Genomic DNA, 22,379 nt, shown 5'->3' on the forward strand with positions numbered 1-22,379 from the left:
TTGTTATTGCTAGTTTTGCCATCAACCACTTCCATCTCCCAGAAACTATCTGTGTGCCCGATTTAGATTCCTTCACGTAGCAATCGACGGAAATATTAAATCTGCATCAGATAGTACGAGTAGTTTTGTCGAGATGCAGAAACGTTGTCTGGAACTTTGGGCTTGAATTCTTCCGTTGGAGCACCACACCACCTTTGTATTTGCAAAGGACAACTTCTTGTTATAGATCCTCCTATTTTTGCAGATCATTCAGATTGAAGTCTCGGAAACATTAACATTCAGATCGTGTTTTCTCGATATGTAAGTGTTAGGTCGTACAGTTTGTAGTTTTGTGGTTTGTCGTTGGCACCACCCAGTGGTATAACAAAAGACCGACTGTGTTGCTAACATTCCAATCTTTTGTGTTATGCGATTTTTTGGGGTTTCTCTTCTATGCTACGTATCATTAAATACTATGAGAATTGGATAACTTGAAACCACAACAAAAGCAATAACCCGAATTAATTCAAATCATTAAATCCTCGTAGCATTTACTGCCACGTAGCATGGAAGAATTTTTCAATCTTTTGGTTTATTTGCAAAGGTGTGCTTTATTAGGTTACTACTTAAGGAATAACGGGGTTTTCTTCTTGGTTTGATTTAATCTACGTCATAAACGTTGATAAATTTTAAACTATTTTTGGAAAGGATTGTTGTTGTGGAGTAGAATATCAATACACATAAAAGCATAAATTCTCCCTGCATCCATTGAAATTGTCAAAATGTATTAATAACATGTTGACACATTTTGGTTGCTGTTAGAATATAGGCATATTATCTATTATATATCGACATTTTGTTATAAAAAACAAACATCCATATCACAGCAAACTATTGACATTTTTAGAAGTAAGTTTAAAATAATCAAAAACGTTTTCAAATCATCCAAAACACTTTTGAGGAAATGTTTGACAAACAAAAATTAAAATGCTTATGGACACTTGCTTTTATTTTTATTAGAAGGTACGATTTGCTCTTAATAGAAACGCTTATGAGCATAAGTGAATATCCCATTTCCAAAAGGTCTTCGGGTCCTTCTCTACAATGAATTGACCCTCAAGCAAGCATTAAAGGTCCCAATATAATAAAATAAATTAAATAAATAGAATAAAAGGACAATTTTAAAGCGGCGATTGCGAAATACCAGTGCCGCGATGCTAGAAATCCATTAACCACTTCCCCAAGAAATAGAAGAGCCATCAACTGGAGGAGGGCAATTTGTACAAGCACAAGAAAAGCGCTCCATCAATCGCTTCTTCCAAGTTTTATAAATAATTTTTTTAATATTTTCATTAGACTTTCATTGATTTCTCTGTTGAGGTAAGGTCTCTGCTAAGCTTGTATGTAATTCATCCTTTTATTTCTTGTTTTTTCATCTGGGTACTTTTTTTTGTGTGCTGGATTTATGTATTTTTTCGCTGTGAATTTGAACCCAAATCGGGATTAAGGATTGATAAAAGTTGATGAATTTTTTTATTTACGTGTTTGTATTGGCCCTGTTCTTGATTTGCTAGGGATTGGAGTTTTTTGTGTTTTTAGCTGATACTGCAGTGGATAAAGTTCATAGATTTCTGATTTTGGAGGACCCATTTGTGAATTGCTTCTGAATTTGGATAAAAAAAAATTCTGGGTTTGCAGTTACATCTGTGATTTGTTTTAATTTTTTTTTTTGGGGGCAAGTGTGATTTGTTGCGTATGTGGTGAAAAAAATTGGATGGCTTTATTTGTTGTGAGATTCAATTTTGTGTTTCAATATCACAAAGAAGTGTGGAGGAATTTTGAGATTAGGGTTAGTGTTACTGAATTCCTTAGGAACTAAATGTTGTTGCTTGAGAATTCATAGGCTTTTCAAAGATCCGGTTTTGGGTTTTTTGAATTCTGCCCATTTCTCCGTTTGCTCGTAGGAGGTTAAGATTAGGATCACTTTTTTTGCCTATGGAGAAACTTGATTTCTGGGCGAGATAGTATTGGGTTTTCTGGGATGTTCACCTTGCTTAGACAACGAATGTAGCCCAGCGTGGGGTTATATTAAAACTAGGACGACGGTGCAAGAATAGTAATTTCATTGTAGTGAATAAAAGCCCGTGGTGCTGCTCTTTTTCCAGCTATAACTACCTGATTCGTTTAGTTTTTCAGCTTGCTAGTATATTGCTTGTGATGCCATATGTAGGCAAGTTTGTAGTGTAACTGTTTTCAGTTAGCACAATGAGTTTAATTAGTGATAATCGAAATTCTGTTCATCGTCGTCTAGAAATTCTGTTACAACTGTCAGTTTTGGTGTGTCTTGTGTTCTAGAGATGTGCATCAAGGAGGATAGTAGTCTAATATATGGCAGAGAGCGTAAACGAATATCAGCTGTAATAGCTGTAATAGGAGTTTGGAACCTAAATAGTATCCTCCGACTAGTGAAAAGTCTAGATGAGAAGATCAATCCAGAAAGGCTTCTCAGTATTTTCGGTGGTTAGTCATTTGATGGCATTAGACACCATCTATCCATGTACTTACAAATAGAATTGTTCTATCCAGTACTCGACTTCAAATTTAGCTTTATAGTTCTCTTTCAGCTTATCTCTGATCTAGCATTTTGGTATCTTGAATAGTTTATGATGTCAGAGTATTGTTCTCCGTCGCTGTAAAATTGAACATCAAGCACAAATATGTCATCGCAGTTACGTTATATGGTAGCTGCTTTTGTTTTGGGTAACCAGACCACATAGTACGCAGTAATTCGAACTTTGCCAAATTAACAGCACTGTCATATTGTAGTCTCTGCATACTTTTTTTTTTTAATTGGTGTTTCCCAATTGCATGATTGGTATGTTATATAGGTTCCCATGTGAAATGATCATATTCAGTTGTGGTCTGAATACTCGTATCTACTAGTTTCATTTACCCACTGGAATTGTTGTTGATTAGAAATTGTCAATAGTCAAATTGATTGCAGTCTGTTGCATTGGCTATGATGAGCTAAATCGTTAGCAATGAGTCCTCTCATTCTTAAAGTTCTCTCTAACTGAAATTTTCTAGTATGTATCATGATGTTTGAGAAGCTAAAACACATTATATGATCTTACTCTTTCTTCTAACTAATATGATGATCTTTTATCAGCACACGGAGTGACAAACAAAGGCAATGGTGAGGGCATACACACAAGAATACACATACAAGCACCCATGGGAGCGGGTGACTTCTGCATCGTGGAAAAAATTTGCTGATGCTGAAAACAAACGCACACTATCACATATCCTTGAAGTTGACACGCTGAACCACAAGCTTGATCCCAGCACAGGAAAGCTTTACACCACACGTGTTATCACTGTCCATGCGCCAGGACCATGGTTTGTCCGCAAAATTGTTCGCCAGGATGTCTGCCACTGCGTTGAGTCAACAGTTGTGGATGCGCAAGCACGATCAATGCAACTCGCCACCAATAATATTAGCCTCGAAAAGTTTATAGAGGTGGAGGAGAAGATCAGGTATGATCCCCACCCTGAGAACCCAAATGGCTGGACATTATGCCGACAGGAGACTAGCATTCGAATCAAGCCTTTATCAGCATTGGCATCAATGGCAGAAAAGGTTGAACAACGCTGCGCTGAGAAGTTTGTGCAGAACAGTGCCAAGGGTAGAGAGGTTATGGAGAAGATATGCAAGTATCTTGAAGCTGAATCTAAAGGGATTTCTTTCTAACTTGAACCGGATTTTGTAGTGCTAGATCATGGGCTTGTGAACCCTTTCAAAGTAGAAAATAATCGAAGACGGAAATTGTAGAACCGTGGACAATTTCTCCTCGAATCTCTGTCAGTCGAAATTTTGTTACCGTAAAGTATTTGTTGTGAACTTCAGTTCTGCATTACTTTACATGTAGTTTTTGTAGTTTTGTTCTTGTGTATGATGATTTACCCAATCTCTCTTGTTCATTGTTTACAATTCAGAAGTTATCTAATTTTCGCTTGTGAATTAGCTCAGTGATATGAAAAGAGGGGATGGTTGAACACAAAACCTCGGGTGCAAGGACCGAGCTACAAGTCTCTTTCATGCGTTTACTGCCATTTTCCGCCAATAAAACTGCTATTTTCCACGTCTTCTACCGTCTTACTGTTCTTCTTTCCCTTGACAACAGTTACATTTTGAGTTCAAAAATTGATCATAATCATATAGAAAACCAGATCTTTAAGAACATGCATGAAAACCCAATCGGCAAAAAATAGATAAAAAATCGATCGTAAATACATATACGCATGGAAGCCACATCAATACTTTACAATAGAAGATCCACTGACAATGTACTAGAAGAAACAAGTGCGATATGAACAGCGCATAGACACATTACGAAGATTAACCCGAACCATGTCCATCAAACCGGCATAGACTACAACTTAAGACACTGGAGCAACACATAAGCTTTCTCCCAATCGCAACAAATACAGAGTTCTACAGAGTGCAGAGATGTCTAACTCGCCTTACCCTCCCCAGTGGATCTAATATTACAATAGGGCAAGTGCTAAGATACCGCTGCAGACTCTGAAGCCGTCTCATGGATGAAAACAAGCATCAATTTCGGAAATCAAACTTCACTGCACCACACTTAGATTTTACCAAGCTTGTCAGCTTTTACGACAGGGTTGGCTTTCGCAATAGCATCCTGTCCAGCAGTGAGATAATCGTAAGAGCAGTCATGTTTGTCTGAATAACGATGTACTGCACAAAAGAGGTGGCCACACCGACAATTGAACCCTGTTAATCCAACCCGCTTGTTGCAAGTGTTGCAACGTTTTGGGCCCTCTGGCTTTGGCTCACCAGATGACCCTGAACCAAAGGAAAAGGATGGTTGCGAAGAGAGAGTTTTTGGCTCCATTGGATGGGGTTGAACATCCACAGAAGCAACAGGCTCATTTGCGTTGATGCTTGATGTTCTGTTGACAATGCTTCCAAAGGATGATGCAGCAAGCTTCGCCTGCTCCTGTTTCAAGACCATGTCCTTGTGACACTTGGAGCACATATTCATAGTAGCCGCACTTCCGAAAAACCCACAATTGTTTACGCACAAAATAGGACCTTCCGGGGCAGATTGACATCCAGTCTCCTCGTGCTCCATCTTTTCAACTTACCTGCAAAGAGAGCACCTGAAACCCAAAGTTCAAATTCGACCTCAGATTTCTCACCACTAGCAATTACAATAACTTCACAAACTACCCAATACCTGACCCTTGACTCTCAAATTTTGACTAATCATCCAAATAAATAATCCACACAAAAACCCCAAATTAATAATTTGCAGATTTCCCCTAGAATCAACAAAAACTGGGTAATCAACACAAAAATCCCAAAATGCAAATTTGCAAAGAACCCATTAGAAACCTAAATCAACAAAAACCCAAACTTGGTCAGCCATACAAGCACCTATGAAGCACAGATACTTCAGTTGCGCATATCACGGTCAAAGGATACGGATTTAACTTTATGGATACACGTATCCCACATTTGGGAAACAAGTATCCGGCTTTTAGATACCTTTACACTTTTAAATGAGAAATTAATACGAAACAGAGCTTTTTTTGCAGATAAAGAGACTAGATTTCCAACTTTTCTTCTCCAACAAATCAAATGAAATTGAATTTGGATATTTAGAGTTAAAATATGATTTAAATATATTTTTTTATTGTCGTATCATATACATATACATGCATCCCAAATTGCAAATTTGCAGAGAACCCCTGAAAACACTTAAAATCAATAAAAAAAAAAAAAAACAGAACTTGGTCAGCTTTGCAAGCACAATAAACATATCCATATACATACACAGAAACCATACCCGGTTAAAAACAAATCTCTTGAAATTGCAAGTCTGAAACCCCCGAGCTCAGAATCGCATCAAACACGAAGCCCCTGTTCACCTAAAAAAACCAAGAATTAAAATCAGAGTCGGCAATCGAATACGAAAGATCGAAAAAATCCCCGATCCAAAGTATAAATTGAAACCAAATACACACAAATCAAGCAGTAATTGAAATTAGGGGATTTTCAAAACCGTAACCCTAGCAGATTTTGGATCGCCCGAGGAGAGAGAAATCGAGGGCCAGCAAGAGAGAGAGAGAGTCGTGTTTCACTATTTTCCTGTGCGACGCTCTCGTGAAATTTAATAACGACCATTTCTATTATTATGTCGACGTGGCGGTTTTCTATTGGCGGGAGGTCTTACCTCAATTGGCGCTAATTTCCTCTTTTGTCCCTTTTTGTCAGGGAGCTAATATATTCTCCTTTACGGAAGGGGATTCTCCGCGGATATATTTTGCAAGAGCCCTAAAGATTCTCACATCCTAACTGTTTATCGTATATTGTGTAATTAATTTTCGTCAGATACTATTTATGTTTAATTTTAAATAATTTTTGACTATACGATACACGATAAATGATTAAAATGTGAGAATTTCTAAGATCCCTACAAAGTGGATCCAGATGGAATTCAATTCCCTCCTTTATCAGCGCACAAGTGACAAACAAAACAATGGTGAAGGCATAAACACAATACCACATACAAGGGAATATTTTTACTCGTCTTACTATCATATGAGTTTAAATTTTAAAATTTGTGGAATGAACAACACATTTTTCAAAATTTAAACTCACCAAACGGTGATAAATAGGATAGCGAATATTACCACCATTTGAAGGTATACAGCACCCATGGGAGCAAGGTGGTCCGCACTCGGACTTGTTCCATACAAACAGGTGATCCGGTTGCTAAACCCCAAAATTTCTCCATGGAGGGAGCGACTTCCACATCGGGTAAAAAACTTACTAATACTAAAAACGAACAAACACTATCACTTACAACAATGATATACGAGGTGAGAGTTGAACACAAAACCTCAAATACAAGGGCCGAGGAGAGAGTTGAACACAAAACCTCGGATACAAGGGCCGAGCTACAAGTCCTTTTCCCGTGTTAACTGCCAGAAAATTTCCGCGTCTTTTACCGGTCAAGTGTTCTTTCCTTTCACAACAGTTACATTCTGAGTTCAAAAATTGATCATGATCGTATTGAGAACTAAATCTTTAAGAACACGCATGAAAACCCGATCGACCAAAAAGGAAGAGTAAATAGAATTATGCATGGAAACCACATCGATACTTTACAATACAAGATCCACTGACAATGTACTAGAAGAAACAAATGCGATATAAACAGCGCCGGGACACATTACGAAGATTAACCCGAATCATGTCCACCAAACCAGCATAGACTACAACTTAAAAGACACTGGAGCAACACATAGAGTTCTTCCAATCATAACAAATACAGAGTTCTTCAGACTGCAGAGATGCCTAAACCCTTGCCTAAGTAGATGTAACATTATAATGGGGCAAGTGCTAAGATACCGCTGCAGACTCTGAAGCCATCCCGTGGATGAAAACAAGCATCAATTTTGAAAATGAAACTTCACTGCACCAGGCTTAGATTTTATCGAGCTTCTCAGCTTTTACTACTGGGTTGGCTTTCGCAATAGCATCCCGTCCAGCAGTGCGATAATCGTAAGGACAGTCATGTTTGTCTGAATAACGATGTACTGCGCAAAAGAGGTGACCACACCGACAATTGAACCCTGTTAATCCAACCCGCTTGTTGCAACTGCTGCATCGTTTCGGGCCCTCTGGCTTTGGCTCACCAGATGACCCAGAACCAAAGGAAAATGATGGTTGTGAGCTGATAGTTTGTGGTGCTACTGGCTGAGATTGAATGTCCACAGGAGGAGCAGCAATAACAGGCTCATTTGCATTGATGCTTGATGTTCCGTTGACAATGCTTCCAAAGGATGATGCAGCAAGCTTCGCCTGCTCCTGTTTCAACATCATGTCCTTGTGACACTTGGAACACATATTCATAGTAGCCGCACTTCCGAAAAACCCACAATTGTTTACGCACAAAATAGGACCTTCAGGGGCAGCTTGACATCCAGTCTCCTCGTGCTCCATCTACTCAGCTTACCTGCAAAGAGAACACCTGAAAACCAGCAATTTAATGGGGGACAGCTCAGTAAAAGCGGAAATTCACAAGCCCCCTATACACGAAATCAAAAGAACAAACACAAGCAATAACTTACCGAACACCATGTATAATTAAAATAATGCTCGCAGTATAATTTAATGCTGGTTGTATATAAGCAATGTAAATACTAAATTCTTGTTGGAAAGGCACAACTTGTTAAGACTATACGATTCCATGTGACATAATATCAAGGAATGTGAAGTCAGGGTATTGCATTGTCTTTATAATTTCCACACAACTAATCTTTGAACAGAAACCGTTTAGATTTCAATCCGGAAATTAATAACATCCAAAGATGTTAAACCAGTAAAAATTCTTTTTGAATTTGTGTCACAAGGACATATGCTTGCAAATTCAATAAGATAAAAGAAAACAGAAACCAGCTAAAAATCAGAAGCAAAATCTTTATTACAATACCCGAATGCACATTCGTCGTGACGACAAGTATTAGTAGTCAAGCCACACAAACACCTATCAACGAACTGAGAGCAAATACATACAAAAGAATAAATTCAAATACAAAATAAAAATGAAAATGAAATCTAATTATGATAGACCTCTTCATTTGTGCCAAAGTTCAAATTCAACCCCAACTAGCAATTACAATAACTTCACAAACTAACCAATACCTGACCCTTGACTCTCAAATTTGAACTAAATAATCATTCAAATAATAATCCACACAAAAACCCAAATTTGCAAATTTGCAGATAACCCCTGAAAACACCTGGAATCGTACCCTGTTAAATCAACACAAAAATTCCAAATCCCAAATTTGCAGACAACCCCTAAAAAACACCTAAAATCTACAAAAAAAACCCGAACTTGGTCAGCTATACAAGCACATGTATAAATATACATACACATACACCGAAATCGTACCCTGTTAAAAGAAAACCTCTTGAAATTGAACCTCTGAAACCGATTTCCCGAGCTCAGAATCGCATCGAACACGAAGCCCCTGTTCATCCAAAAAAACCAAGAATTAAAATCAGAGGCAGCAATCGAATACAAAGATCAAAGAAAGCCCTCTATCAAAAGCAGACAACTTGAAACCAAATTCAAAGAAATCAACAGTAATTGAAATTAGGGGATATTCAAAAACCCTAACCTAGCAAATTTTGGATCGCCCGAGGAGAGAGAAAGCGAGAGCCAGCCAGAGAGAGAGAGAGAGTCGTGTTTCTCTGTTTTTCGTTTTCCTGTTCGACCCTCTCGTGCAATTTAATAACTACTATTTCTACCATGAGTCCGACGTGGCGGGATCCCATTGGCTCTCATGAATTGCCCTTTTTGTCCCTTTTCTTCGAAAAGGTTGGGAAATATGCTGGTAAGGGTTAGGTGTAGTGGTCGGTTAATCACAATGGTAATGTTGAGATTTTATTCTTTCCAAAGTAAAAACTATTATTCAATGTGATGGAAATACGGTTTGATATAAAAGTGTAATAAGATAATTTGTTGGATAATTAAAAAAATTTGACTAATTGTATTATGACATTTGATGTACCAAACTGTTCCTGGCACACTGAAAAAAATTTAAACCAAACCCATTTGGAATTTGATAACATGAGCTTGTTTAGAGTAAAAATTACAACGAATAAACATACTGGTTGTTGATGCACAAAATCAGCGAAGACTTTGGTACAACAGAAAGTGTCAGGTTTTGTGACCTTCGCTTGGTTGCTTCGGTCACTAGTGAGGATAAGTACGTAAATGAATAGAGACAGAGAAGCAAACACAGGATGTACGTGGTTCACCCAGATTGGCTACGTCCACGGAGTAGAGGAGTTCTTATTAGTAGTGAAGGGCTTACACAAGTACAAAGGATCAAGCTCTCAATTTAGTGAGTTCTTGTGAATGATTTAACACAAATGGCATTAGGCCATATTGTGGGGGAATGACCCCTATTTATAGAAAAACTTGTAGCTTTGTCACATTGACATGTGTCATGTTATGATTGGTTCTTGATGTCGACACGTGCTGCGCTATGATTGGCTTCTAATCTTGACACGTGTCGAGTAGTGATTGGCCTCCTGGTCGGAGGGGAACTCTTCTGGGTCCTTGACAGTATAGCGTTGGCCGGTGCTCGGTAGTTTCGGGATTGGTCAAGTATGGTACAAACAGTGCTCCCCTAAGTTCCCGAGTGAGGGAAACTCCTCGGTTGGGGACTTGCAAGATCCAATCCCTTGAGTAATCACGAAACTTCTAAGTACTGAAGTGTGGTCTGATCTTCATCTGCCCTTCTCTGGAAGTACCTTTCCTCCATCCGGGAATGGTGTATTTAGCTGATGTTGACGCACAAGGTAATGTATCAATTTCACTTGAAGCTTAGTTGTAGTTTCGGGCTTAGTCAAGTGTGATACAAACCCTATAGTAGGAGTCCCCCAAGTCGCCGAGCTAGGAGATCTGCCGAAAGAGGTGACAGACAAGGTAAGCAGTCAAACTTCCAAGTAAGCAACCCAGGATCAGAGGTTTGACTTCGGCTTCCGGTTGATTGTTCTCCTTCTCCTTGTCTCTCATTCAACTGCCAGGATAAGGAGAAGCAAATGGATAAGAGATGATATGAGATACTTTTGCTTTTGAAGAAGTAACTTTCCACAGGCTTATTCTTGAACTATGCTGGAGGGTTTTCTGGTGCCTTTCAGAGTATAAGGCCGACTCAAAAATTTGAGGGTCAAAACAAGTCCATCAAATCTAGAGTACGTTCGACCTTGATGATATGGGATAGTTTTGCTGTTGACGGAATAATGAATGTGGTATGGAAAGGTGTCGTGCTGTAGTGATCTGTTTCAGCTCACCGTTGAACCTTCTGCTTCAATCTTTTGCATGGCAGAAGTGGTGTGCAACCTTTGCATTTAAATGGTCATTCAGAACATTCCTTCATAGTGACTCATCCACGCTTGGCAGCTTCAGTGTAAAGAGCCAATATCTGATCAACTGTCATGAGGCATTTGCCGGTGGAATTCGTGACCTTGACAGCAGTTGAGGATGAGTACTCGAGAGCAATGCTAAGTAAGCAACCAGGCAAAGGCTCCAGGCAATCAGTTCCAAATTGGAGGTTTGATTTCAGGTTCCGACTGACTGCTCTCTTTCTCCTTGTCCTGCAGGTGTGGACAAGGACAAAGACAAAGACAGGGAGAAAGCATGATATGGGATACTCTTGCTTTCGACCCTGATGATATGAGATACTCTTGTTCTTGGTGTGGCTTATTTGCTGAGGTATTATCGGGGGGAAATAAAGCTGAGTATTTCGAGAGGTTATGTTGAGGGTGCCTTTTCGAATGCGAGAAAGGGTTGAGCATTTTTGCAGGTTTTCCTGTCCGTTGAGGAGGGAGGTCAATGTATATAGGGATTTCCCAATAACAAGTAGTAATGCTATTCCTTTACCCTTTTTGGTCACAGCAATGTAGTGGGAGCTGCCAGCTTCACGTGTTTTAATTTTGTCAGAGCACTTTGAAAAAGTGGTATGTGGTATCTGGAAAGCTGATGTTACGTGTGAAGATTACGGACAAGCTTTATCTAAGGAAATCTGGCTATCGAAGTTCTGAGAGTTGTGCCTCTTCGGTTTTCGAACAAGCAATCCCGTCGAGGATCTGACTCTCGAGATTCGGAAAGCGGTGCTACTCCGGTTTTTTAGAAAGTAATTATGTTGGGAGTCTTTTCTCGAATGTGAGTAAAGGTTGGACGTTCTTGCCAACCTGTCTTGCCGCAAAACACGGAGGTCGACACACATAGGGACTTTCCAGTTGTCAAGCAGTGGTGCTGTTCCTTTACCCTTATGGGTAATAGTAGGGTAGCTGGAACTTCGAAATTCTCGTGCCTAAACTTTGTCAGAGATCTTTGACAAAGTTATATGTGGTACCCGAGGAGTTGATAGTGCATATGGAGAGCGGTGATTGAACAGTAAGATTCACGTGCCTTCTACTTCACCAGAAATCTTCGACAGATTGCCCGTAATTTCCGCAAAGCTGAGTGTGCATGTGACAGGTGCTGACGAGGCTGAAAAAGCAGGTGCTTCTTCGATTTCTGAGATCGGCCCTCGTGGTCTCTGAGCAGCCCAGCTTTTGAGAAAGCAAACGCCTCTTCGATTTCTGAAGCTCCGTCGAGTGCAGATTTTTATAGAGGCTGGCATTAAGTTCCACAGCACACTTGAATCTCTACCAGTAGAAGCTCATTTCTTGCACTTCTAAGATCTTGATTTGTCTGACTTCTTCCCTCTTCAACACATTTGAAAATGTCTGGACCCTCCGACCGTCGTTTTGACTTGAACCTTGGAGAAGAGACAGCCACGCCTTCTCCAGACAACATATGGCGCCCATCCTTCATATCCCCTACTGGTCCTCTTACCGTTGGGGATTCTGTGATGAAGAATGATATGACCGCTGCAGTGGTGGCCAGGAACCTTCTCACTCCCAAAGATAACAGACTACTTTCCAAACGGTCTGATGAGTTGGCTGTTAAGGACTCTCTGGCTCTTAGTGTTCAGTGTGCAGGTTCTGTGTCTAATATGGCCCAACGCCTATTTGCTAGAACCCGCCAAGTTGAATAATTGGCTGCTGAAGTGATGAGTCTCAAACAGGAGATTAGAGGGCTCAAGCATGAGAATAAGCAGTTGCACCGGCTCGCCCATGACTATGCTACAAACATGAAGAGGAAGCTTGACCAGATGAAGGAATCTGATGGTAAGGTTTTACTTGATCATCAGCGGTTTGTAGGTTTGTTCCAAAGGCATTTATTGCATTCGTCCTCTGGGGCTGTACCTGGTAATGAAGCTTCAAATGATGAACCTCCAATGCCTCCTCCTTCTGGGGTTTTGTCAAGTACTGAGGCTCCGGATAACCACCCTCCGGTGCTTTCTCTTTCTGGGGCTCTACCGACTGCTGAGACTTCCCCTAAGCAACCTTTGTGAAGGCTCCCTTTTGTTTGTTTATTTTGACTCATGTATATGTACATATTTGTGGCTTATCGAAAATATTAATAAATAAGTTTTGCTTCATTTCAACATATTGTGTTAAATACACCAAAGCCTTCTTCATAAAGTTCTTTGAATTTTTGCTTTTGTTGAAACCTGTATTGTTGAAGCTTTGTGAGTGAAGCATGTAGTTTGAGGTAGTGTTCCCTTAATTTCCCGAGTGAGGAAAACTTCTCGGTTGGAGACTTGAAAAATCCAAGTCACTGAGTGGTTGTGAGACTGCCGAGTATCAAGGTGCAGTAGCATATGGTGGGAGTCCCCCAAGTCTTCAGGCGAAGAGAGTTGCCGAATGAGGTGTCTAGCTAGTAGTCAATGTCATGAGTAGGAAAACTTCACTTGTTTCTTTTCGAAGTGGTAACCCAGGGCTCTTTCTTCATATACTGTTTTTTGTTATGAAGATGTGTTAGGCCCAAAGAAGTGGAGGCCTAGGCCTTTTTTTTTTTTTTTTTTTTTTTGTAATGTTTGTACAGATATCTATAATGTGGCCTTTGTCATGATTTTGGAGGATGGGTGTGGCCTTTGTCATGATTTTGGAGGATGGGTGTATTCGAATCCAATGAGGGGTAGGGTATGACTCATTATCATGTGCCATGATTTTGTCTTCCTTTAGCTTTTCTTTTGCTTTGCTTTACCATTTTTGCTTTCCTTTAGTCTTCCTTTAGCTTTTCTTCAATATAACACCATTTTCTGTGGCTCAGATCGCAAAACCATCTTCATGAAAGTTGTTCCTTAGCTCGTGAACTACAACATATCCGAATTGGAGATCCATCGGAGCAGTACAACTCCAGAAATTCAGGTATGATGAGTGATTGTTCGTCATTTGTATATCAACGCGTCAGACTTGTTGTGAGCTTCAAAAACTCCATTTTCTCTTGCTCAGATCAACATACTTTCTTCATCGAAGTTGTTCCTTAACTTGTGAACTACAACATATCCAAATTTGAGATCCCTCGGAGCAGTATAACTCCAGAAATCCAAGTATGATGAGTGACTGGTTATTATTTTTCTGTCAACCCGTCAGATTTGTTGTGAGCTTCGAAACTCCATTTTCTATTGTTCAGATCAGCATGCTTTCTTCATTGAAGTTGTTCCTCATCGTCTCTTTCATAACATATCAAAAATTCAGAATGAACTAATGGTTAAATACTTCCAGATCTTCGAAACATCACAGCAGCTTCGAAATCTGCAAGAATCCGACTGTCATGTTTAGAGCTTCAACACTTTAATTTCCGTCGCTCAAACAAAAATGGTTCCTTCTTGAAAGTTGTTCATATGCTCAAGAACTATAGGGTGTCCAAAATTCAGCTCCATTGGAGAAGAGCAGAGGTTGCAGAAATTTGATAGATGAAAGGAGGCGGAAGAGGGAGAGAGAGAAAAAGTCTCTTGGGTTGGATTTCTATTTTGGGGCAGATTCCAATTTTTGTAGCACCTTCATTATTGATGAATTGCTTGTACTTTTGTCCATTATGAAACTTGGGACTTTGGCTTGTTGTTGGATCTATTATAATATGTTTGAGAACATATATAAGTGAATAAATAAGAAGGAAAATTTTGGGCCCTTGTGGGTGTAAAACAAAAAATGTTTATGTTTACCCAAGTGTTTTTGTACAAGTTCAAGGGCATCTTGGGTTTTGTGAACAAAATTTGTTTATTTGGAGCAAGGTTTTGTGTTGAAGCTTTGTAGGTGAAGCTTTGTAGGTGAAGCTTTGTAGATGAAGCTTTCTAGGTGAAGCTTTGATGGTGAAGCTTTGTAGATGAAGCTTTGTAGATGAAGCTTTCTAGGTGAAGCTTTGATGGTGAAGCTTTGTAGATGAAACTTTCTGGGTGAAACTTTTTGGAGGAAGCTTTTTTTTTTTTTTTTGGGTGAAGCTGTTTTAAGTGAAGTTTTTTGGCTGTGTATGAATAGATCTATTGTTTGGATATAAGCCATTGTTTGGTTGTTCCTTTCTTTGTATAGTCTTGTCGACACATACTTAGATTTTGTTTCGTGTTGGATATATCTGCTTTGAGGTTTCAACACTTGAGTGTTCCATTGCTAGGAATGTAAAAGAGTGAGGGCCAAGTTGGCTAAATTACCTCTTTAGTGAATTCATTGCCAAATGGCCTTCATTACATAGGATGCCGAACGGCTATAGCTCAACACTTGTACATCGTGAGTCTATTTGTAGTAGTACTTCAAGTGATTAGCGTTCCATGGATGGCCAAGGGTCTTGCCATCGGAGCTTCTAAGTGTGTAAGAGTCAGGGCGACTGATGCCAATGACTTCATACGGTCCATCCCAGTTTGGACTAAGTGTGCCGAAGTAGAACAATCAACACTGGTAATTCACGAATTTAAACATTACTATTAAAATGTAAGCAGATCTTTTCGACTGCCAAAGAGTGAGTATTTATCATTTTATCAAATATAAATCACAAATTCATGTACATAATCACGAGTTTAATAAAAACTTATGGAAAAAAATATTAGAGATTTTAAGTAATAATATTGTTTTGAGGAATTTTTATATTAGTATTATATTTTAAACTGATCTACATTGTGGATTAAATACTCGAGCTCGGATGTATAAAAATGGGAAGTACATGCGCTCAAGGCAATATGACTACACCCACATATGTTGTTGTAATGACCAATTTAGTTTCAACAGATTTATTATATCTTATGAGAAAACTTAGCAATTCTTAAGTAATTTTGATGATAGATTAAAAATTAAACAAAATATAGTTGAATAATTGTGCACAGGTTTTATGAGTATGCTAGGTATACTAAATTATCAAATCATGTGATATGTCATCAATAGAAAATATGCACCTTAATCAATACTTAAATAATAATTCAATCATCAATAACACGTCATATTATTTACAAAAATTGGTATAAATAATTGACTTCCCACAATACCCGAGCCTTTATAGTTTAACTTCCATTTGATTACTTATATTTTACTCTCAATGAAACTATGAATGCCATATGATTGGTGACACTTCAACCACAAATATGGTAGTGATGATGAATATGTCCATGGAACCTCAAAATGCAAGCAAACACTGCCTTTACAAATTTTGAATATAAAAGGTTTGCTAAATAGTCACTAATTAGTTCTAATTTTCCCCCTTTGCTTTTGCCTCATATCTTCTCTCTTTTTTATACTTTGATCCCTCATTTATGTTTGATTTAAAGCATGTCTTTGAGTACTTTCAGTCATTACCCTTTCTGTTCTTTTCTTTTTTCCATGTCTTGTCTAGCTAATCTTTAAGAGTAGTACAGATGGTTTCTGCATGATTCCCTTTCATTGGACTTGTATGCTACTCTCTTGCGCTTCGATTCTTCGAAGGCGGTCATGTATGGAACGAAGAAGTAAGAACGATGCGCTGTGGTCTTGAAAATGGAAGATTATCGGCAATAAAGCAAATCGGGGAGGAGATTTGGAGCTGGTTTCTTGTTCTTCACAATTTTGAGAAAAAGATAAAAATTTTACAGAAGTTCTTTTCATTTCTTCCTTACTACGTTCCTTCTTGCAGATGACTTTGTTAGCAAATCAAAATAATATTACACAAATATTGTTCAGTGCAAAGATTCATGGGCGGAAAAGGTAACAATTTACAATGCTTATGTTATTGTCTTTCAAAAATTTTCTGCAGCCTGCATTGAACTCAGGAAATATGTGTGTTCTTCCAGATAAGATAGTTACATAGAGGAACATTTTTTTAAGGCCCGGCAGTTGTTAGCTGTCGATTACCTCTATCCGAACGGCGTTCATCAAAGGAATTTGAAGGCCTTTGCTCAACATCAAGGGCCTTTGCTCCTTTATGCTTGCACATTGCATTGTTTGGTTAAAAGACATTTGGATCATATCATTAACTTAGCTGCAATCTTTTAATTAGAAAAATGTCATACTTCTTTTGAACTTAAGGAAGATAACAGAGAAGAATTCATTGGAGAAGATCGTTTGTTGAAGCAATTGAAACACACGCCTTAGTGAAGAAACTAAGACCGGCTTTCTACAAGCACCATTCATCCCTTTAGGACAAAACATTATTAGGACTCATGCTAAATCAAGCATGGCCAACCTTCCATCATAATCCTCTTTACGCAAAGTCCAACTTGTTTCATTAGGTAAATATGTGGACTTGCCCAAGATTAGAAAACTTGATCTTATTAGGATAGTGCTTAAACTGAAAGAACCTGATGAACTGTGAAAAAAATCTGATCGAATTCGCTAGTACTTGCCCAAGATTAGAAAACTTGATCTTATTAGGATAGTGCTTAAACTGAAAGAACCTGATGAACTGTGAAAAAAATCTGATCGAATTCGCTAGTTATATCTCATCAAAAGCTATTTATATTTCCTGACTGCATATGTCAAGATCTTCTCCCAGATATCGTAAACCTGTGCTCTAATCGACCTTCCTATGAATGAAAATCTGGTTTTGTAACAGCTTTGTTGCAGAAGAAGAAGATCATCTTCAATCTCCAAGGCAAAAAAGAAAAACGAGATCTTCATAATCCGAACCTCTGGTGGAATCTCAGGAAATTAGTACTCTATTTTGTAAAACTTCACATCATCATTCAATCGCCACCCACATTTCTTCATTCGTTATTTATTTTATCATATTTTCAATTGTCTATAAAAAAAAGAACCATTACTTTTTTTCTTGGACACGATGTTTCTCGCAAAATTTATCTTTGTGTTATCGATATACGTATCCATGCACATTAACGACTATATATACAATTCGTGCTGCACAAAGTTTATAGTAAAGTAATGCTCGTTTATATATGGCACTAATTAAAATGGTGGTATAGCAAAACGAAGCAAACAGATGATAGAAAAGAGAGATATAAAGAATCGAGGCCAAGAATAATATGTGTAAGTAGCGTTATAGCTTCATTTATTGGGGAATATAGTACACGCACACGCCCTAATTAAAGATGATCAAGTACTTCTCTCATTCTTTTTTATCACTTGATTAATAATTTAGTGCAAGTAAATGGCCAAGAAGGACAAGAGTGTAGCTCCAACCAGAGATCCAACCGCGTTCATGTTGCTTCCGTTAGGTGCTGGTGTAGAAGCTTGAGGGCCAGCTGCAGCGGTGGGGGTGGCAGCGGTGGTGGCTGCAGAGGGGGTGGCTGCAGCGGTGGTGGCTGCGGCAGGGGTGGCTGCAGCTGTGGTGGCTGCGGCGCCCTTTACAGGTGCAGCGGCCATTGCTGCGCTGATGCAGACGGCAACTACGAGGACAACCAAGGCAATGTTCTTCATGGCCATTTTGTGGGTGGCGTGCTGTCGGTCTAGGGATCGAAAACACGCCTTGTAATTGGAATGTTAAGAATTTAGAGAGGTATGTATTGATCGATCTCGTAGTAGTTTGTAGCTGTACTGAGGAAATTAGGGAGGGGCTTGGGGGTTATATATAGCTTTGGAGTTTCTAACTGTGGAGGAGCATTTGGCTATTTTTGGAATAAATCTGTTGGGTTTTTGTTTGAGGTGGGGAAGGTATGTACCTGTATGCTTTGCATGAACTACGGCGTCTAGAATGGTATAACAAACTAACATAAGCAAGCGACTTGTATAAATGGCATATAGAGCGTTCACCCTACTATCCCAATATAGTTTGTATCTAACAAAAGCTAACAAATTAAATTAAGGCTGGTTTATTGATAGGAATGTTATTGAGCTCGTTTGGAAGTGTTTTTGAAATGACTGAAAATGCTTTTAGAAAAATATTTTTGGATTTCAAAAAACACTTAATTGTTTTCTGCAAGATGCACCAGTTATGTGATTCAGTTCCATTACTAAAGATTGGTTTAAAAATACATTTTCACAAAAAATGTCTTCCGTCATTCTAAAAACACTTCCAAACGAGCCATTGACACTCAAAAAAATCATTTTGCACTTCTGATGAGTATATATTTTTTTTTCTAAATATCAAAAGTTTAAAAAAAATGCAAAATATATTTTTTTTAAAGTTCCAATAATAGCACCCTTATTAATATCTCATAATTTGTTAAACACAACCTACTTATACAGCGTTCATCCTACTATCCCAATATAGTTTGTATCTAACAAAAGCTAACAAATTAAATTATGCCTGGTTTAATTGATAGGAATGTTATTCAGCTCATTGTGTTTTTGAAATGACTGAAACGTTTTTAAAGAAAGAAAAAAATTTGGGTTTCAAAATACACTTAATATATTTCTTGCAAGATGCACCAGTTATGTGCTTCACTTCCATTTTACTAGATATTGGTTTACAAAACAGTTTCACAAAAAACACTTTCTACAATTTTAAAAGTACTTCCAAACGAGTCATTAACACTCAAAAATATCATTTTGCACTTATGAGTATATTTTTCTTTCTAAATATAGAAAGTTAAATTGCAGAATAACTTTTTTAAAGTTCCAATAATAGCACCACTTAGTACTACGGTCTAGTGGTATTCATTTTCATTTGTAAGTGAGATGTCTTAGGTTCGATTCTCGTCAAAGACGAATTTGAACCACATTATTGCTAGCTCATTGTGAGGTTTAGCCTACTCGTATAATATTAATTAATATCTGATCATAATTTGTTAAACGCAACCTACATATTGAAACAAATGCACATTTATTTTTTTGTTTAGGAATTGTCTTAGGACATTCACGTAACATACCCAACTACTACGCGCACCCTCTCCACACAACACCGTTTTCTAGTACGAGACAAATGAAAATTTGAATTGCCAGCAACAATACTCCGCTTCAACATTGCAATATTTCAACCACCACGGGGTGGTCCAGGAGCTAGGATGAATTCTAAGTTCGTAGTCTACACGACACATTGAGATTTGATTTCAGGTATTAATGAATCACACGATAATGGCTAGAAGAAGGTTGAATGCCTTTGAGTGTTCCCAGTCCCCGGATGGATAGATTGTCATACCAAAGCCATCAACTAATCCTCATTTAAAAAAAAAATACTGCAATATTTCAACAATCAATGACTACATATACCTTGTATTTTTAATCAGGAACTACTAAAATAAGTTTCAACTATTCGGTTGCTTGTGAAAGAAACTACAGATATAAAGCTCTGCCAAGATATTTTCACGTTACTTTGCTTTGTACTTTAAGGATCCTCGTCGGATCATTTTCCTGGAGATCTTAGGGATCCTATGATCGTGTATGTTCATTGTGTATCGTACGGTCAGAAATCATTTTAAAATTTAAAATTAAATATAAATAGTACCAAATGGTTTTTGACCACACGATGTACGATAAACAAAAACGATCGCAGAATCCCTAGGATCCCCGATCCTTGCCGGATCCTTTTCCTAAAGAAGTCCAAATATTTGGTTGCTTATGCTATTTTGTTACATCTCTACCGAAATATGTTCACGTTTTTCATTGTTTGCCAACCGAAAACTGGCTCGTGGATCTTGGTTTGGCCAATAACTGGTATGACATTGTTAATACTGATGTAATAATAAAAAAATAAAAAAAACACGAGTCATGCCTCATATGGAGAGTAGGTTTACTTGTTCATTATGAAGCCATGTCCCGTGGTTAATTTAGGGTTTCACCAATAGTATTGGCATTGTTTACTTGTTCATCGGCTTGTGTGATTATTTGTATTTTTAACTTACAAAACAACCGGACCAAGCGGCCTATAATTTTTTATAACTTGGTCTAACGCTTCTTTACGATTGGACCACGCAGTTGGTCCAATAAACCAATCCAAGCTCAAGACTTCGAGATCCAGTCCATGGTCCAACTCCAATTCAGAGAAATCAAGGCACGTGGTTCACAAAAAAGAAATTTTGGTGCGATGACGATCATTTCCGGATTTTTTTTTTTTGTGAGAATCCTAATGTTCAATTAATCATAGTTGTTTATTGTAAATCGTGCTGTTATATTTTGTTAGGTATTATTTGCATTCAATTTTAAATAAAAAATTTATAATGATTTCTAACTGCAAAATTACTGATGAAACTGATCCCCAGATCCTGAGTATGAGGATCCGAATAAGATCCTGTTCCGTTTTGGTGGTCCTGAGAAATCTTACACGTGGAAAAAACTAAAATGACAGGGGTCAAGATTCAAACGTGATGAGAAAAAAATGATATCCAATCGAGGCAATTATGGTCCATGGTCCACGGAAGGAAAAAGTTTATGATTCTTGTCCAAAGATACTTGGAGATCAGCTTATGGGAAACTCAAATAGCTAGGCAAGAAACAAAGCCAATCAACCCCCAAAAAGACATGAGTATTCCAAGAAGAGTTGATTGTCGAACATCACACTACAACATTGGAGCAGTCGCGGAAGGAAGGTTTTTCAAATGGACAAACTTGCGGGACAATAATTAAGTTGCCGACCTAGGAGAGATTTTTCAATGTGACTGGCACATGGAGTGGTACATTACGTGTTACTATATAAATTCTAGAATATGTATGTTAAGAAGTTAATAACTTAAAATAAAATTTTCCACCACTTACATAAAAATACGTGGTGTACCACTTATGTTCCCGTCAGGATAAAAAAAATTTCCCGACCTAAGGCTGGCGCGACTTTATAAATATGAAGCTTGAAGGAAAGAAGAGGGTAAATCATGAAGAATAAATTTAAATAAATACTATAGTTTCATTTACTGGGGAATATATTACACGTACACACCCTAATTACAAAGATGAAGTATTTCTCTCATCTTTTTTTTTCCACTTGATCATCGATAATTTAGTGCAAGTAAAGGGCCAAGAAGGACAAGACTGAAGCTCCGATCAGAGATCCAACGGCGTTCATGTTGCTTCCATTAGGTGCTGGAACAGAAGCATCGGAGACGGGAGCTGCCGCAGGGGTGGCAGCTGGGGTAGCAGCTGCAGCCTTTAGAGGTGCAGCTGCCATAGCTGCGGACATGCAGACAGCAACCACCAGGACAACCAAGGCAATCTTCTTCATGGCCATTTTGCGGGTGGCGTGTGGTCCGTCGATGGATCGAAAACAAGCCTTCCAATTGGAATGTTAGGAGAGGCTTGTAGAAGTCGGTAGCTGTCCTGAGGAAGATAGGAGGGCAGACGGAGATATATATAGTTTTCGACGGAGGAGGGTTTTGTTATTTTTGGGATGAAATCTGTTGGATTTTGTGTGAGGTTTGGAAGGGTTAATACGTACGTGTATGGTTTTTGCATTAACAACGCCTACATGCATGGGTATAACAAACTAACAAATTAAGTAATAAATGTCAAGATTATGGGAGGATTTACGAACAATATTCATACCCATTTTTGTATCATTGTATGTGAGGGTAATATGAAAGAAAATCAGATAAGGTGGCTTGAACATATG

At 38.3% G+C, this 22,379-nt stretch overlaps 5 protein-coding genes and 2 long non-coding RNA genes across 14 annotated transcripts; 3 read left to right on the forward strand and 4 right to left on the reverse strand.

Annotated features, from left to right (window-relative positions):
• Positions 1–1,136: 1,136 nt before the first annotated feature.
• Positions 1,137–3,947, forward strand: LOC126588505 (uncharacterized). The gene is made up of 2 exons (XM_050253605.1): positions 1,137–1,359; positions 3,149–3,947. The coding sequence occupies exon 2, from the start codon at positions 3,173–3,175 to the stop codon at positions 3,728–3,730; it is 558 nt and encodes a 185-aa protein (XP_050109562.1). The 5' UTR covers positions 1,137–1,359; positions 3,149–3,172; the 3' UTR covers positions 3,731–3,947.
• A 279-nt stretch (positions 3,948–4,226) lies between these two features.
• Positions 4,227–6,191, reverse strand: LOC126588507 (zinc finger A20 and AN1 domain-containing stress-associated protein 8-like). Of its 5 annotated transcripts, none has more exons than XM_050253611.1 (3): positions 6,078–6,191; positions 5,856–5,937; positions 4,227–5,151 (listed from the first exon to the last, which is right to left on the reverse strand). In XM_050253611.1, the coding sequence occupies exon 3, from the start codon at positions 5,136–5,138 to the stop codon at positions 4,629–4,631; it is 510 nt and encodes a 169-aa protein (XP_050109568.1). In that variant the 5' UTR covers positions 5,139–5,151; positions 5,856–5,937; positions 6,078–6,191; the 3' UTR covers positions 4,227–4,628. The 5 variants fall into 5 exon arrangements, with proteins under 5 accessions (XP_050109568.1, XP_050109564.1, XP_050109567.1 ...); XM_050253607.1 differs by having other exon boundaries at positions 4,227–5,166; XM_050253610.1 differs by having other exon boundaries at positions 6,072–6,169.
• A 934-nt stretch (positions 6,192–7,125) lies between these two features.
• Positions 7,126–9,317, reverse strand: LOC126588506 (zinc finger A20 and AN1 domain-containing stress-associated protein 8-like). The gene is made up of 3 exons (XM_050253606.1): positions 9,202–9,317; positions 8,973–9,051; positions 7,126–8,045 (listed from the first exon to the last, which is right to left on the reverse strand). The coding sequence occupies exon 3, from the start codon at positions 8,015–8,017 to the stop codon at positions 7,499–7,501; it is 519 nt and encodes a 172-aa protein (XP_050109563.1). The 5' UTR covers positions 8,018–8,045; positions 8,973–9,051; positions 9,202–9,317; the 3' UTR covers positions 7,126–7,498.
• Positions 9,318–13,635: 4,318 nt separating this feature from the next.
• On the forward strand, positions 13,636–14,651 carry LOC126588515 (uncharacterized). Of its 4 annotated transcripts, none has more exons than XR_007611494.1 (3): positions 13,636–13,855; positions 13,940–14,087; positions 14,213–14,651. It is a non-coding gene; the product is annotated as an uncharacterized LOC126588515 (long non-coding RNA). The 4 variants fall into 4 exon arrangements; XR_007611495.1 differs by having other exon boundaries at positions 13,940–14,037; positions 14,121–14,651; XR_007611496.1 differs by having other exon boundaries at positions 13,940–14,037.
• Positions 14,652–16,190: 1,539 nt separating this feature from the next.
• LOC126588697 (uncharacterized) lies at positions 16,191–17,809 on the forward strand. Its single transcript, XR_007611557.1, has 2 exons — positions 16,191–16,651; positions 17,499–17,809. It is a non-coding gene; the product is annotated as an uncharacterized LOC126588697 (long non-coding RNA).
• Positions 17,810–17,921: 112 nt separating this feature from the next.
• On the reverse strand, positions 17,922–18,451 carry LOC126588696 (uncharacterized). The gene has a single exon (XM_050253805.1). It carries the CDS (start codon positions 18,323–18,325, stop codon positions 18,038–18,040), a length of 288 nt encoding a protein of 95 aa, XP_050109762.1. The 5' UTR covers positions 18,326–18,451; the 3' UTR covers positions 17,922–18,037.
• Positions 18,452–21,653: 3,202 nt separating this feature from the next.
• On the reverse strand, positions 21,654–22,102 carry LOC126590766 (uncharacterized). Its single transcript, XM_050256268.1, has one exon. The coding sequence runs from the start codon at positions 21,996–21,998 to the stop codon at positions 21,771–21,773; it is 228 nt and encodes a 75-aa protein (XP_050112225.1). The 5' UTR covers positions 21,999–22,102; the 3' UTR covers positions 21,654–21,770.
• Between the last annotated feature and the right edge of the window lie 277 nt (positions 22,103–22,379).

The sequence above is a fragment of the Malus sylvestris genome, chromosome 11, assembly GCF_916048215.2.
Source record: "Malus sylvestris chromosome 11, drMalSylv7.2, whole genome shotgun sequence".
Classification (NCBI taxonomy): Eukaryota; Viridiplantae; Streptophyta; class Magnoliopsida; order Rosales; family Rosaceae; genus Malus; species Malus sylvestris.

Bases quoted from the DNA above. Each gene is read 5' to 3' on its own strand.
- LOC126588505 (XM_050253605.1), top strand. From the start codon at position 3,173: ATGGTGAGGGCATACACACAAGAATACACATACAAGCACCCATGGGAG.
- LOC126588507 (XM_050253611.1), bottom strand. From the start codon at position 5,138: ATGGAGCACGAGGAGACTGGATGTCAATCTGCCCCGGAAGGTCCTATT.
- LOC126588506 (XM_050253606.1), bottom strand. From the start codon at position 8,017: ATGGAGCACGAGGAGACTGGATGTCAAGCTGCCCCTGAAGGTCCTATT.
- LOC126588696 (XM_050253805.1), bottom strand. From the start codon at position 18,325: ATGGCCATGAAGAACATTGCCTTGGTTGTCCTCGTAGTTGCCGTCTGC.
- LOC126590766 (XM_050256268.1), bottom strand. From the start codon at position 21,998: ATGGCCATGAAGAAGATTGCCTTGGTTGTCCTGGTGGTTGCTGTCTGC.